The following is a 15,474-nucleotide window of genomic DNA, read 5'->3' as shown; positions in this document are numbered from 1 at the left end:
AAGCTTAGGAACATGAAGTAAAAAAAAAAAAGTGTTGGAGTGTGACAAAGGCAGAGCATCAGTTAAGGCCCAACAACCTCACTCAAGCACCGAAGAGCTGCTGGAACCGATGTGGCCACAGCCCCCCTCCAGGCTGAGCCCTGGCTCCTCACCCCTCCCCCTGCACGGAGCTAACTGGGACAAACACTCTGCCAGCCCAGAGGTATGTGAAGAGTCAAAAGTTATGTAAAATGAGGCAGCTGAAATTACATTAGAAGGAAAAATCAGAAGCAAAATAGGCACAATAAAGAGATAGGAAAATCAGAAGCAAAGAATACAGAAGAAATTTATTGAAAGCACAAGTACAGACTGGCCAATAACTGCTTTCTACAATCTGAACAGTAAATAATGGAGCTACAGAAAGGTACAAAGGTTGTTATAAAATAGTTTTAATTTCTTTTCTTTTTGCATTACAAACATTCTTTGAAAGAGGCAATGGAATTCTGGTGTTGTGTATGCTTACCCTTCCCACCCCACCTTCCACAATACTGAACCTGTAATAGCTGTTATCAAAATATACAATACATCTGTTCACCATAAAAAACTGGGTTTTGCTGCCCCCTCATGTCTTACAACAGGTATAAAAAAATTATAAATATGTACACCCTTTTGTTACTCACATTCTTTACATGCAAACACAGGGATCCAAAGGAAAAACCCACAGTTGCCTGGGTTCCGGGGTTACCTCAATTCATTTGCTCGCATTTCGCTAAATATAGAGCCTGCGGGTTGACCAAACCAACATTAAAGGCCACCAGACAGGTTTTATCCCAATGAGCCTCTTCCCAGTGTCTTGGGTGAGGTTGATTGAACACATTTAATTAAAGAGTTAAACCACAGCTGTTTCCACTTGGGTTGCACGTGGATCCTCCTTGCACAGCAGTGCACACTCAGGAGTGGGCTCCCTGGCTACAGGAGGAACAGGATTTTTCACTTGGGGAGGGAGATGAGCAAACTAACTCTAGCTGACAACAACTACCGAGACACCTGAATGCACCCTCCTGAACATTAAGATGCTGGCAAGGAAGCACAGAGCTTTCCAGAGAGGCAGATGATCACAAGGCTTCATTAACAGGCTTACCCAAGGTTTAAAGGTAACCGAAACCAGCATCAGCTGAGCTTTCTCGGCTCAACACGCATCATTGAAGATGGTTGCACACTCCTCAGCCACGAACTGAAGACTAAGGCAGACAAGGATTACCAATCTCATGCCAGCAACCCAAGCTGAACCCTCACTCAGACTTCACACACTTGTCCAGCGTAATTCACACCCTCGAGAGTTCAGGGAGGAACTAAGAAAAGTTAAGACTTTTCCAAACACTCAGTGCTAGGCAAGTCAAGAGCTCCCACACGAAGCAAGGAAATCATAACTTGCAACACTAAGACAATTAAAAACCAAACTTTGGTCCACAATTTGCAGAAAAACCCTGAAAAAAAGTACAAGATTCTCGTTATTTTGCATCCGAACAGGTTGCAGGTTAGAGGGAAACGTAAGGCAACATCGGATTACACAGAATAGAAGGCAGAACGGCCCGGGGAAAGAGTTGTAAGCCAGAAAAAAATAAATGGTCGTATCACTGGGGAAAAAAAAATTGATCTGCTGCATTCTACTTTTAATAAATTCCCTTCCTATAACTTAAAAGATCTGGGCTTATAGGTTAAAGAGTTATAAACTTTAGCCTGGGTCCTTTTACTTAAATTCACAAGCTGTTTGTGCTTGTTATCTCAAAACACTTTGCTGTGAAAGTTTGCTTTGCTTACCATGTTTTATCAATTTCATTACATTACTCATCCTCAGTCATGACCTCAGCCTGGTAACTAAATTCCTGCCCTACAGTTTCAATTACAAAAAAAAAATAAAATAAGAAAGTACAGTATACAAGGGTAATACCACAAAGGAGTAAATTTAGATTACGTTTATACCATCTTATCATTCTATAAAAAGGTACTTAAACTATTTCTTTTGCATATAAAGAGATTAGAATATTTGGTCAACTGGAAATATTGCTAGGCACAGATGACAGCAACGGCATCAAAAAGTATAATACAAGAATTAAAACAAAAAGCTCAAATGCTGAAGACATGCTATAAGAATGATGGCAGAGCTACATTGGTCTTGTTAATCTCAAATTAGGGGCACAAAGGTGACTCACATGAACACCTTCCTAAATGTGGGATATCCAATAGTTCTTCAAATCCTAGCCAAGTATTTAGATATATATATATACACACACAAATTTCAACAAACTCTTAATGATTCGTCTTCACAAGTGTCCAACAGTGGTTGATTTCGTATCTTGATCAATGCTCTTGTGAAGGGCAGAGCCTGTTGACTCACTATTAACAATGGAATGTAATTTGGTCTTGGGAATGCTTCCCCACCCAGACCTTTCTGCTTAAGTCTGAATGTTACTGACAAAGGATCTTAAATAACTCCCACTTGACAGTTTGCAGATGGCAAGAAACCACAAGCAGATTGGAAAGTGGCATGAAGACACACGATACTACGCAGATCGAGACATTTCACGGACAGTGGGGTACAACTGCCTGAAGAGTCAAAGCCCAATATTTTCTTTATCCACTTTGCCAGCTTCACTTGTCCTTCACTACACCAAGCTGATCCAGTAAGCCAGAGCTCACGCATTCCCCTCAACTCTCCCAATCCACTCCCTGCAGTTCAGATGTTTTCCCCAAAGTAGTAAACGGTTTAAGGCACAGGACAGCAGATGCACAGTTAAGGTAGGATCAATGCAACTTATTTTTGTGCTGGGTGAGTTGGGAGCTCCTATACACCATGCATTTTGCAAAATCCTGACTCAAAGGCGCTAAAAGTGAATTTGCACAGTGGTTTTAGGTCTTTCAAGGCATGGATGGGTAAAGAAAATAAAAAAGGCATCAAAGTGAAACCTGATAAACTTGTTAGGATCTGCTTTTTGGGGGGAGAAGGAGCAGGAAGGGAGGGGAATTTCCCAGAGCAGGTTCCAAAAGTGTAAACTTTAACTTGTGATTTTTATTTGAACAGTCAAGATTGTTACCCATCACCGCAAGGTTAGCAATATGAATTAGATTTAACTTTCTTTTTAAAAACCGGTAAACTGATTTCTCTTTAAAAAAATAAAATCTCTGGTCTTTTAAGGTCACTTCAGCTGCATTTTTAAAGTGGCTTTTTTTCTGGAATGATGGAAGTTGAAACCCTAGTGCTCAGCCTTTTAAGGTCAAGGCTGAACCCAAGAGGTTTTAAGTCAAGTCCATTTTGTCCCACGCCTTCCAAAGCTTTAAATGGTGGACTTAGAGAAGGACACGCGCAGGTGATGATTCTCACCCAGGTCATGATTATGGAGGTCAATGAGTGATTGAATAGCTTCTTCCACGGAGCCCATCTGGATCAGAGCCATTTTACGGTCCTTCCTGACAAGACAGAAATTTGAGTCACATTCAGTACCGCTGCACACAGCATTTCCCCAACTTGACGCAGGTTTTCTTATCTAGCACTCAACCAGGGCAGCAGAAAGTTAACCATCTAGGTTAACTGCAACATATTTTTTTTTACATGGAAGAGCATATCTACATGATAAACACACATACCCAAACTCTCACTCAGCCATTTAGTTTTCTTCAACTCACACTTGCCATGCACTCACCTCAGGGTTACTCTGGGTTTCTTTATTCCAGAAAGTCAAATGCTACATTAGTGAAGATTCCGCTCACCTTTCACTTAAGCCTGAGTTGGAATTTGGTAAGGACTGAGAACTTCTACCCTTCTCATACTGAAAAGCCCCACGACAGGACACAAGACAAAACACTTACTGAAAGAATTTGAATCCTTTCACCATCCCACCATTGCTTGAAAATAACATCTTAAGGTCTTCTTCAGTTATTGAAGGTCTGAAACAAATAGTTTTTCCAGTCAGATGTATGTTTGACAGATTGAATTAATTTTTAAAACCCAATTCTCAGAACCTTTTCTAAATTCTCTACCTGTGACTTCTTGAACTGGAAATGCTATGAGAACAAGAAGATGGGCAAACTTTCCTCCTGCCGGCAGCAAGAAGCTGACCGTATTTTACTCACATGAATTTGCAAACATTTTAATACTCTGCCATACAGGAACTCTCCATGTGGATACTTACGGAATATTGGACAGGTGAAGTGTGGCAGAAGGGGGAAAGATGTTCTGGAAATTTTTGGAGCCTGGTTTCTTGAAACGATGTAGAGGAGAATTTCCATAGTCCTTAGTCAGACCTTTGTCCTCCTGTCCGTCACGGGGAAGTTGTACTGTCTGGTGCTTGGACAATGTTATACGGATTGGCTTCCCATGAAGCTTCTGACCATTTAAATGGCTCATGGCTGCAACGGTTAGAGACAGCACTGACTGCTATGGTATCTCACAGTTTTGCTCACACATTTAAATCAAAGCTACAATTCTATTTAGTTCCTCCCTATGCAGACACCACATCCTCCAGGAGCTGCACAACAGGCATGCATTGCTACCCTGCCCTACTCTTTGTTCTATTTTCCCCTCTAGATTATCTTGCACAAACCAACCTTACCTTCTCCAGAGCTGTTCCCAAATCTATACTACATATGCAAGCAATTAAGTGCACGGACACAGGTTTTCATTTGTGGTTTGTTTTTTTTTTTTTTAAAGTACTGATATTAAAGCTTTAATTACCCATTAGGTATCTTAACGCCAACAGTCTGAGACTTTTAAGCTTGCTTACCAAGCTGCACCTGGTTTCCATCAGCCATCTGAACTAGGGCATTATCTTTCTTATTAAATAAAATCTTCACTCTCTGCACATCACCATAGACTCCTTCAAAAAGTGAGGAAACAAGAATAGTCTTAGGTAGGGGAAAAAAATGGAAGTCTCATTCAACTTAATATTAGCTAAACAATCCAACAGCAAAAACATTCATTCACAACCAGAACTGATCTCATTCCAACCATGGTTACTTATTCTGCTCTAATTAAGGCAAATTCTTATGTAGCAGAATAATAATGGAACAATACATTAAAGAAAAGACACTGGGTTTCAGCAAAAAGCAAAAAATCTTACTGCCAGAAGACTGGACAATTTAGCATGCTATCACAATTTAAAACTCTTATAAAAGACATGCAAAGCAATAAACCATGCATAACTGAACATAAAACAAAAGGCAAACTAAATTAAATAGCAAACTAAGTAAACAACGTAAAAATGAAATTATGCATTCAAAAAAATGGCAAACTGCAAACTGTACATTTTTGAAGTATCAAAAAAGTAATCTCAAATAAATGAAAAACAAGGTAATAAAAAGTGTGAATAATAACATACCGAAAAGAATAAAGAGGCATTGGGGTGTAACTCTCTTTAGAGAACAGCAGAGCAAGGCAGCGGAGGGACAGGGAAGAGGTAAGGAATCGAAGGGGAGAGCGAGGTTGCACAAATCGTCCACAACGAGGAAGGGCAGAGTCCCCGCAGGAAATGGCGAAATTGGTTGATGGATGATGAAGTTTTCAAGATGGTTAATATTGAAGGGCAGGTTGGTTTCCGAAGAGCAGGGTTTTTTTTTTTTTTTTTTTTGGAAGGGGAATGTTTTTATTTTTTGTTTCAAGCAACAACAGGAAGCAGAAGTACCGTGCAGTCAGTTGGCAAAGAAATTCCGGATCAGGGGAAGAAAAAAAATTCAGGGATGGGGAGAAAAGAAAAAAGTAGCAAAAAACACAGGTCAGTAAATACATAAGGAAATATGTAGTGTTCCATCAGTCAGATTTATAGAATTCTACATACAATAACTTGTTTACAGAAACAGTTAATAGGTTTTACCTAGTGGAACACAATGATAAAGAAAAGGCATTTTTACTTAAGATATACAAAGAAGTAAGAGACAGTATTACAACAGAGTGACTTCTACAGCCTTTAATATTGAATTAAATTGCAATTCCCTAAAATTTGACAAATTTTCTCCAATTACAAAAATTTAGTAGAAACAACTTCACAGACCAAGCCAAAAACACAGCTGCATTTGCTGCTTTAGTGAATAGAAGAAGAGATCTATACTGCAATGCTTAGCTGTGACAAATCAAGTCTGATTTCAGTACTGATCGCTGCCTTTAATGCAAAAGATTATCCAGATGAGCAGCTGTACCACCACAAAAACACCCTCCAAAGTCCGCTAGAAGTGCTTGCTATAAAGGAACTTGGTACTTCAATTGCAACAGAGGCCTACTCCCTTCCATGTCCCATGGCTTGACCTCACCATGAAGAAACCCAAAACTGCCGTTACTGAACCAGAAAGGCAGGAAAAGCATTTCTGTTCCCCACACCACCACTAACTTTGCATGCAGACAGCAGTCAGCATTCAAAGTAAAAGCCAACGCAAGTTGAAACACACAGACTTCCACTCATCATGGGGAAAAAAAATGGGAGCAATTTCAGTTTCCATGATTCCAATTCAGAAAAACACTTTATACATTATCACAGAGTAGTCACTCCAGAGAAATACTGCCTCTTAACTAACTGGTTGTGGCACAGGTAAGTTTCTACAACACTGATTATACAGGCAAATGGAAAAAAAGTTTCATGTCTGTTAGTTCACAGCTTCAGTACAAGTATCAAAGTCTCTCTAGCCCAAAGATAAGCTGGATGGATAGTGAAGAGCTCATCAAAAAACCACAAGGCATGAAATAACCGCTTGCTCCTAACAAACAAGGACTGCACACACCATTCAGACACTGCTCAGAGCTGTTAGCACGTGCAAATTAACAGAGGTAGGGCACAGTCCTTTGTCCTGTTGCTGCCATCCAGGCAATGCAGAATCGTCCCAAGAAACACACGCTTGACAGTCCAGCTCTTTAATGTTTAAATGTTTAAGACTTGTTTGAGCAGCAAGTCACGGGACCAAGTCAGAGACAACAGTTCCTGGAATGGCAGAGGAGCTCCTGGGTAGAAAGAGCAACTCCTCCAAACCAAAGCTGTATCACAGCCCTTGCCATTATTTCATGCCCTGGAGAAAATAGTAATGACAGATTTTAAAAAAAAGTAGTTTGAAATATTGATTTAATTGGTTCATCTCATCCAGAGTTAACATTTTGATCCTTCATCACATCCAGGCTTCCCCTTTGATGCAAAAGAGGTTTGTGGTTACTCTGACACCACTGGTAAGTTTTATAGCTTTGCAAAGTAGTATTAACTTGTGTGCACAGTCCCACCAGTTAAAATATTTTTCAGCAGAGACTCATCACACTACTGCACACACTGGAAGATTCTACACTTTCAATCCAACAAAGAGCCAAAAGCTGACTGGAAAAAAAAAAATCCAAAGATACCCATACCAAATTCTCTTATGATCCTGTCTTTAATGAAAGAGGATTTTTGTACAAGTATTACTTGATTTATTTTCTTACGGAAACCCAAATGCTTCAACTCACTAAATTAAGCAGAATTGAAAATGTGAACTGTGAGCTGTTAAGGGGTTTAGCTAAGGAAAAACTCCAGGAATCTTGGAAAGGGAAAATGTGCAAGCACACGGCAGAGGAAATACTGCACAGGTACAAGGTCAAGCTGGCAGGGCTCCAGACACTACACAGAAAGAGCAAAGGTCAGAACAGACTCTCTCTGTAGTTCTGAATTAATGTATTAAAAACTAGAACATGCTAAGGAAAAGAAAGAATGGACATGATTATTCTGTGACCCAAATGACACTATTCCATGGGAATGGCAGGGAGACTCCAAATAAGAGGGAGGAAGGGACAGGCATTGTAGTCTTTATGGGACAAGAGCAGGCAGGCAGCATCCTTGGCTTTGAACCAAAGAAGAGCAAGAATTTAATTTGAGATGGACTTTCTCATTTCCCTTCAGCAACTAGAGTACTGATCTGCTGTAAGTTTTAGAGCCGGCAGAGCACATCATCTGCTTTTCTAGTTTTGTCGTTTCCTTTAGGATACAGTAGGATTTCACTTTCAATAAGTGTCAGCACAATCTGTGTTCAGAAAGTGAAAGCAGAGGTAACAGGAAGGAGAAAAAGGTAAAGTTAGGACTCCACTAACCTCAGAATTCAGATTGCTAACCAGCAGAACACAGTTCCCTGCCCCAGTGAGGCCGGGAATGGCAATCCGTCCTGCTGCAGCCGCTGCAGCTGCTGCTGATGGGATAGCCAAAGGAGCTAGTGCTCCATGAACATTTGGAACTGACAGGCCTGGAAATTAAAGAATATTAACCAGTAAAGAAATCAACAGCATGTACTCTAGTCTATTTGCTGCACCAGAAGGGAGAACAGCACACCTTCTGTAACATGCAAGTAATCATTCAAGACACAGTGACTACATATTTTAAGAGCAACAGGAGCCTCCAATTCTGGTGCTGCAGGAAATGTTGTCATTTCTAATAGTATTTGCTCTTGCAGTGCCTGGTGCTTAACGGGTGCCTCTCGGCACTATCTTGTTGACCACAATATTGTGCATGTTTCACAAGAAGCGGAATCAGCACAAAGCCTCAGCTCTGTTGGTGCAGGACAGGTATCACAAACAGTGCATTGTAAGGGTCTTTCCAATCAGTGCATGCCAAAAATGCTTTGTTCTTTAACCATGCATGTAACAATCAGATACTGTATGCCACCATCCCCTAATCTCTTCTTGAATGGATAAACATTAATTTTTTTTATTTATAGGCATCTTTAGGTTGCTCACAGTAACAGCTGGTGCCTCACTGTATTAGCCCTCCAAAGGGAAGAGCTTTAGCATTCAAGAGACAATTGCTAGTAATCAATTAAACTAAATTACTTCTCGAAGTGGCATTGTGTATTTCCCCAGCAGGGCAGGATATTAACAAAACATTAATGGTTCAACAGTTCGATCTGTGCTTGTTTGTCAGAAGCAAGGAAGTCCCATCAACTTACAAGAAAGGTCAACACAGCTTGGTGTGCTATGAAAAACAGCAAAAATTGTTCAGTCTAGCACTCCAATGAGTGTATTCAGCACCTAAACCCCAAGATTTTCATCTCAGACACTTGGCTACTTCCGTAAGTAGCAATAATTTTTTACCTGCATGAAATTTAAACTTCACAGTGCAACTGTAACAGTATTAATTACATTCATGTTTAACTACTAGCTTTACTCAGAATATTTAGATAAAATTGACAGATTCCTTGCTTTTGACTACATTTACAGCTGTCAGAGCTAGCTCCCAACCTCTGCAATCACATGAGGAAACTAAAAATACAAAAAAAGTTATTTCCTCCCCACCTCTTCCAATTATTTCAAAATCTGCCTTTACTGACTCCCACCCTGCTACTCGTTTTCCTCTTGTCACTGGGATATTGCCTAGCCAGAGGTGCTACAGCTGCACACACACATTGCTAGCTGAAGTTAAACATCAAGGGAATGGTGTTTCAATGTATAAGTGCCAGCCTTTAGAATTTACACAACTAACCCCAACAGAAATACCACTACTTAGCTTTAAAACATCAAGATTCTTCAGCAACAGAAAACCTATATAAAATTTCAACTTACGAAATACAGTACCTGCAGCCTGCGGAATTGCAAAGGTAGGAGGAAAGCCAGCTCCTGCATATGGAGAAGCAGAGATTATTCCTGGGGCACCTGGGAAAGATAAGAGACATTTATATAAAGACACCCAATAGCAAGAAAACTCTAGACTCTAGCTGGAATGTCATGGTCTGTCCTTTAACATAAGCATTTAGCTGAAAGCTAAGCCCTAAAACATAAACAGCGATTCAGAAATGCCTCTAATGTAACAGTGAACTTCAAGAAATTGCAAAAACTATTCCTCCTCCGACTCTGCTGTTCTTACAGCTATGAGAATATAGCTGTTGGCCTGAATACAAGCTAGTAGCTCCCATAACTGCTTAATCACAACACAGTTTTCAAAGTATAGGTTCCTATGCCCCAAATTATGGCCACTGCAGGCAGAACAGCAGATGGCACCAACAGCACAGGCAGCTGGAAAACCCTAAGCAGTCCTTGCCCAAATGGAGACATGCTTTCAAAGCAGCAGCATGCACCCACACCCCTATGCTCCTACTAGCATTCTGCACTCTTCTGATTCAGTGGTTCCCAAATTTTCCTCATTCATCACACTGTATTCCAAAATTCTGTATGACCAAATACACGAAGATCACATCCCCTTCCCTTCCCCAACAGACACACAGATCAGTTATGTTTGTCCTGTTCCCACTTCCAGAATTCTCACCAAAAGCAGCTGCCATGGTATGATCAAGAGATGGCTGGTTATCCCCAGAAGGTAGATCTGGTCGCGTATAATCTCTGCTCTTATCATTATTGTATTTTACATTAAGACTTGTGAGCTTTGAGAAATCGATGCGCAGTGTACAACAGGCATTGTAGATATTCTGTCCATCTAAAGACTGCAAGGGAAAAAACCATTCTTCATCCAAGATGCGTTTACGCAAAGACCACAGTGATAAGTCTCTGAAGAGGAGGTGTTACATCACCTCAGGCACCAGCGCTCCATCAAGACATGCAGGTATCCTGCTTTGTGCAGGGAAAGCACTGCTTCATGTCCATGTCCCCCTCAGGATTCACTCAAGTTGGCTGGACTGCTCCTGGTGGGGAAATTCCCTCCCACTCACATGTGCTCTGCCATTAGGGCAACGCTCACATAAACCTAGTACGGCCACCAAATACTCCGAAGTTTCTGACACTGATTCCAGATTAATAAAAGCAAGCCTAATAATTCAGGTGTTTAGCACTGCAGGCGTACTACTCACCAGTTTGGCATGCTGAGCACTCACTGGGTCAGCATATTGTAACAGGGCCTGAAACTGGTTGTTCTTCGTGAATGTAATTATTTTCAAGACTGTACCAAATTTGGAAAAAATCTGCAAGATAATATTTGCATATCTCATTATCTCATTTACAGCAAGTTAATTTCATATTGATCTCCATTATTAGAAGCAGAAACAACAGAAGTTACCCTTTCACCTTGTTAGCTTTCCAACTTACAAATAATTTTTTGAACTGCGCCGTGGGTATTAACTTGCATCATGACATCAGACTAAAAAAACATGAGGGTGGCCAAACTGCCCCCCCTAATAAAGTTTTGTTTGTTATGAGTTATTACACAGGAAGGTTCACATACACCTTCACAAACTGCAACTTCTATAAGGACTTCAATGATTCTTAAATGCAGTTAAGCTTGCATTTTAAACATAAAGATGAAGTTAAACAACCACAGCAGACAGCAGGAGCTTTCCAAACAGGCTACTGCCCAGATGACTGCTGAACACTGCATTTGTTTCCCCCCACCCTTGCAGCACAACATGGAAGCAGCTACTTCTGTTATGACTATTTGTCCCTTGCACTGTACCAGACTGTAATCCAATTAAAATGGACCAGCAATCAAATCCCTGGAAATTAAAGTCTGGCCAGACTGGCACCAAAACTGGAAGAATCTCATGTAGGTGACAGCATCTCCAGAAGTAGAAATGCAACAGCTATGTTCAGAACTTGAATTATACAGATAAATACACATACTGTTAGAACACCGCCATTGCAATAATTCACTGTTTGTTGCTACCCCTTCCTCCAGGCCAATCTTCAAGCAAGTTGTGATAATGTGGTTTACCTGATGCAGAACATCTAGAGTGACAGGATAGAAGAGATTCTCAACAATGATCCTCAGGACAGGGCTCTGGCCAGCCATCGCCATTCCCGCATCTACTGCTGCAGCAGAAGCTGACAGCGCTAGGTTTCCAGACTGAACAGAATTCACTGCTTGCAGAGCTGCTTGGGCACGCTGCAGAACCAAACATTCTGTTAGACCAACACTTCTGCTTGCAAAAACAAAGTCAGCCTTTCTTCAGCTTCCTATCTGCAACCTACTAGCAGAACTCAGTCAGCAGAACAACAAAACACAATTTACTGTTCCCAAGACTGGGGATGCAATGACTTCAGCACATTTTAAACATGGACAATACAGATCACCCCAACAAGTCAGAGCAATGCAAAAATACAGACTAAATGAAGTATGAAGTACTTGTGCTACTGCTAGAACCTTGCTTAGCACCTACTAATGCAGCAAAATGATTCCATTGTTTAGAAAAAAGGAAAAACAAGGCTCTTCTGGGGTGAAACGCCATCTACAGAATACTACAGATGCTGACAAGATGGAAAGATTAATGTGCATCTGCTATAGGGATCCAGGAGTGAAAACCAACTTTACGCTGAGAGTCCCCCTCACATGTATAACATTGATGCGTGCAGCGAGCACATCATAGATTCTGGCTTTGTTAGATGCACCAAATAGCAGCATTCCATCCACACAGCATTAGATGCTCTGACCCTGATGAAAGTCAGCCTGAAAAGTGAGAGGAGGCAAATGGGACATACTCCATAGCCACCTCTGATAAGGAGCCACAAGTAACTTGACCTTTTTCCAGTGTTCCTGTCCTGAAAGACTGCCAAGAGCAGTCGAGCTGAAGAAGGGAATTTTACCCTATGCAGAGCATATCTTGCATGGAAGCTCTAGATAGCCCAGACAAAGCCTTAAGAACAGCTGTGTTCAAGCACTGCCTGCCTCAAAGCCAGCACTTGCCACCAACATGCTGCAGGCACAAGTTTTGCCCCATCAGAGATTCATTTTATATAAACCTTTCAAATATTAGAAACAAACATCTTGAAGCACTAGACATTAATCAAGTCTTTAGATAGGTTTTCAGTTACTGTTTCTAGCTAAGGAATGCTAAAACACCACTTCTCATGATCTCACACTCACAATGCATTTTCTACCCCTGACATTAAAGCAGTTTTAGCAGCTCATTCAACAGTCTGCAGAGAATTTGGCTAAAAGCTATTCTAGGAGACATTATTCCACAAGCTAGAAGCTAGTATGCTCCATTTAGCTCTTTGATAGTTAAACCAAATCTCAAAACCATCCCAGGCCTATAAATCAAAACAGTAGCTGCAAACAGTCTGTCCCCTCCCACCAGTACTACACAACATGAAGAACAAGAACTAACTGCTTGGTTTGGAGTGCTGTCCGTCTTAAGCTCCTTGTGGTTGGAGAACTGAATATAGATGGGCTGGCTTCGGAGCACTGGAGTGACTGTGGTGTAGTAGTTTACCATGGTGTTGGCTGCCTCCTCTGTATTCATTTCTATGAAAGCCTGTGCACAAGTCAAATCCAACACTGACATGTTATCAAAGCGGCTCACACAAGGGGATAGCATTAATACTTGACAACTGCATTAAGAGACCAATAACTTCAGGAGGAACCTCCAGTTCAATTGTATTTAGTTGTTGCATTTACATGCAAGCTTTTGTACACCGAATTGTTTAAGAACCAACTGTACATAGAACAAATGAGGATCTTCACTGTCCAGACAGATTTCATGTAATGTTTCAGTCTCATCCTAAGACCTCCATGCTACATGTATTTAGGGAAATGGCAGTGACAGAAGCATCTGCAAGAACACAAAAATACAGCAATAGTCCAGATTCTTAACACTTATCATATTAAGCAGCTTCAGTAAGCCCACTCACTGTTCCGCACCTTTATGGTCTTCTCTTCTTCAAAACAAAAATGTAAGGGATTGTAGCAAGTCATTACATTAAGTACTTACATATAACCACGCCATGCAACATCTCAGAAGCACATTTTCATAATTAAGATTAAAGACATAGTATTTTTAAGCAATGATTAAAGTTGCCTTGCTTTTTTACTCCTTAATTTGCAAGACAATTTCAGTTACCAAATTAGCACACACCTCCTGCGTTACCCAAGAGTGTTTTAGCTCTACCCAGCTAATTCATTGTATCTGTAAAGGTGTCCTTAATATGCAAAGTTACACTGGTGGTTACTCAACTGTCAAGCCAGCTTGAGTGAAAAAGGCCAACTCATGTCACTGCTGTCCAAATAATTTACCTGGCCTGTAATTTAAAAACCAGGCATAATGTAATTACAAGTGACAACCTATAATTATGGACTTAGCTCCCTGTACAGCCTGAAAATAGTATTTTCCACAGCTCATGGGATAATCACAGAAAAGTAAAATATTAGTATGCAGAAGTTATTGTCTCCTAATACCTGACAGTTGTTTAAACAACTTGGATCTGGTTTACTGATGACAAACTCATCAAGCCTTTGACATAACCCCTGCTTTGAATTATGGAGACAATACCTGATTTTTTCCTTTCAGCATTAGAAGATTGGTGACCTTGCCAAAAGGTAAGCCCAAAGAAATGACCTCTGCCTCCGTGACGTCGCTGGGGAGTTTACGGACGTGGATTACTCGAGATGGGATCCCAGCACTTCTACTATCGCCTTTGAATTTTTTGCTGTCGTTTCCATTAGCTGTAAAAAGCAATTACTGGTTTTATCAAGTTTGAAAGAATACGCACACACTTACAACTCTTGACATAGAGAGTAGTAACTGGATGGGGAGCACCATCACAGAGAAATTCCATAGTTTAACTAGTCTGAAGACACATGGGTTTACTCCCGCCCCCCAAATTACACTCAAGTGATGCAGCTGAATGCCGCTGCAATAGAATCAACTCTCCAGTGGCCATTTTACAGCTTGTTTACAGTACACACCCACCCACCCACATTTCTACTTTGTGTGGGTCTGAGCCACTCATTCTAGATTGCTGCTTTATGCCTTTTCACTTTGACTGGTATTCTTGGCAATGAAGCAGTTTGAAGGGGACATCTTAGAAGCAAGTGATACTAAAACAAGTAAATCAAAACATAATTTTAGAGATCAGATGGATTGTACATATGGCAAAGACTGTCTGCAGCACACCACCAAAGACATGAGCAGACAGTGTCTGGCAGGGAGGCCACAGGCAGAACATGAAGGGACTCTGAAGACAATGGTAGCTCAAAATAAGGCAATTCATGGCACCGACAAGCAGAGAGGGCAGAATTCTGGACTGAGCACCCAAGAATACTGTCTTGGTGGGATCACTAACCTCTAGATGGTGTATGACTCCCAAATAGCAGCAAACTACCATATACAGCAAAAATAACCTCACATAAAATTCAACTGTGCTTTAAGTATAGCAGTTTACAGCAAAGCCTGTACATTCTAATTCTATAAAATCATTTTAGCAACTGTCCTGCAACAATTTTATTTAGTCTACTAACCTTTTAAGGGCATAGGGCAGAAGTTTATTATTAAGCACTGTCCTACAAAAGCCTAATAAAATTTTAAAATCTCTTCCTTGAGTACTTAAGACTATGTGGGGAAAAAACAGACCTCCTCATAGTATTTGCAAGCCTTAAGTTGCTATGCTTTTTTATAGGCAATATTACCTGCAGAAGAAGAGTTGCTGCTCATGATAAAGGGTCCGTTAGTAACACAAGTAGAGAAAAGCTCGTCAGATCCCCGCTGGAAAAGAAAAGATGAAAGGTAAACTGACAGCATGTTTACTAAATTCTACTCAGGTTCTCCTAAAGCAGAACAATTGAGATT

General features: G+C 40.7%; 1 protein-coding gene across 2 annotated transcripts in view; it reads right to left on the bottom strand.

Annotated features, from left to right (window-relative positions):
• Nucleotides 1–300: 300 nt before the first annotated feature.
• The window catches only part of PTBP1 (polypyrimidine tract binding protein 1), a 31,388-nt gene continuing 16,214 nt past the window's right edge, over nucleotides 301–15,474 (bottom strand). For both annotated transcript variants that reach the window (XM_055806886.1, XM_055806887.1), the window contains 13 exons: nucleotides 15,315–15,390; nucleotides 14,179–14,351; nucleotides 13,018–13,164; nucleotides 11,625–11,795; nucleotides 10,768–10,878; nucleotides 10,230–10,404; nucleotides 9,542–9,619; nucleotides 8,069–8,217; nucleotides 5,355–5,388; nucleotides 4,761–4,853; nucleotides 4,170–4,386; nucleotides 3,847–3,924; nucleotides 301–3,447 (listed from right to left, as the gene is read on the bottom strand). In XM_055806886.1, coding sequence (XP_055662861.1) covers nucleotides 3,315–3,447; nucleotides 3,847–3,924; nucleotides 4,170–4,386; nucleotides 4,761–4,853; nucleotides 5,355–5,388; nucleotides 8,069–8,217; nucleotides 9,542–9,619; nucleotides 10,230–10,404; nucleotides 10,768–10,878; nucleotides 11,625–11,795; nucleotides 13,018–13,164; nucleotides 14,179–14,351; nucleotides 15,315–15,390 — 1,635 coding nt within the window. In that variant the 3' untranslated portion in view covers nucleotides 301–3,314. The remainder of the gene's footprint in view (nucleotides 3,448–3,846; nucleotides 3,925–4,169; nucleotides 4,387–4,760; nucleotides 4,854–5,354; nucleotides 5,389–8,068; nucleotides 8,218–9,541; nucleotides 9,620–10,229; nucleotides 10,405–10,767; nucleotides 10,879–11,624; nucleotides 11,796–13,017; nucleotides 13,165–14,178; nucleotides 14,352–15,314; nucleotides 15,391–15,474) is intronic.

The sequence above is a fragment of the Falco peregrinus genome, chromosome 5 (assembly GCF_023634155.1).
Source record: "Falco peregrinus isolate bFalPer1 chromosome 5, bFalPer1.pri, whole genome shotgun sequence".
Taxonomy (NCBI): Eukaryota; Metazoa; Chordata; class Aves; order Falconiformes; family Falconidae; genus Falco; species Falco peregrinus.
This window is presented reverse-complemented; position numbering and strand designations above follow the sequence as displayed.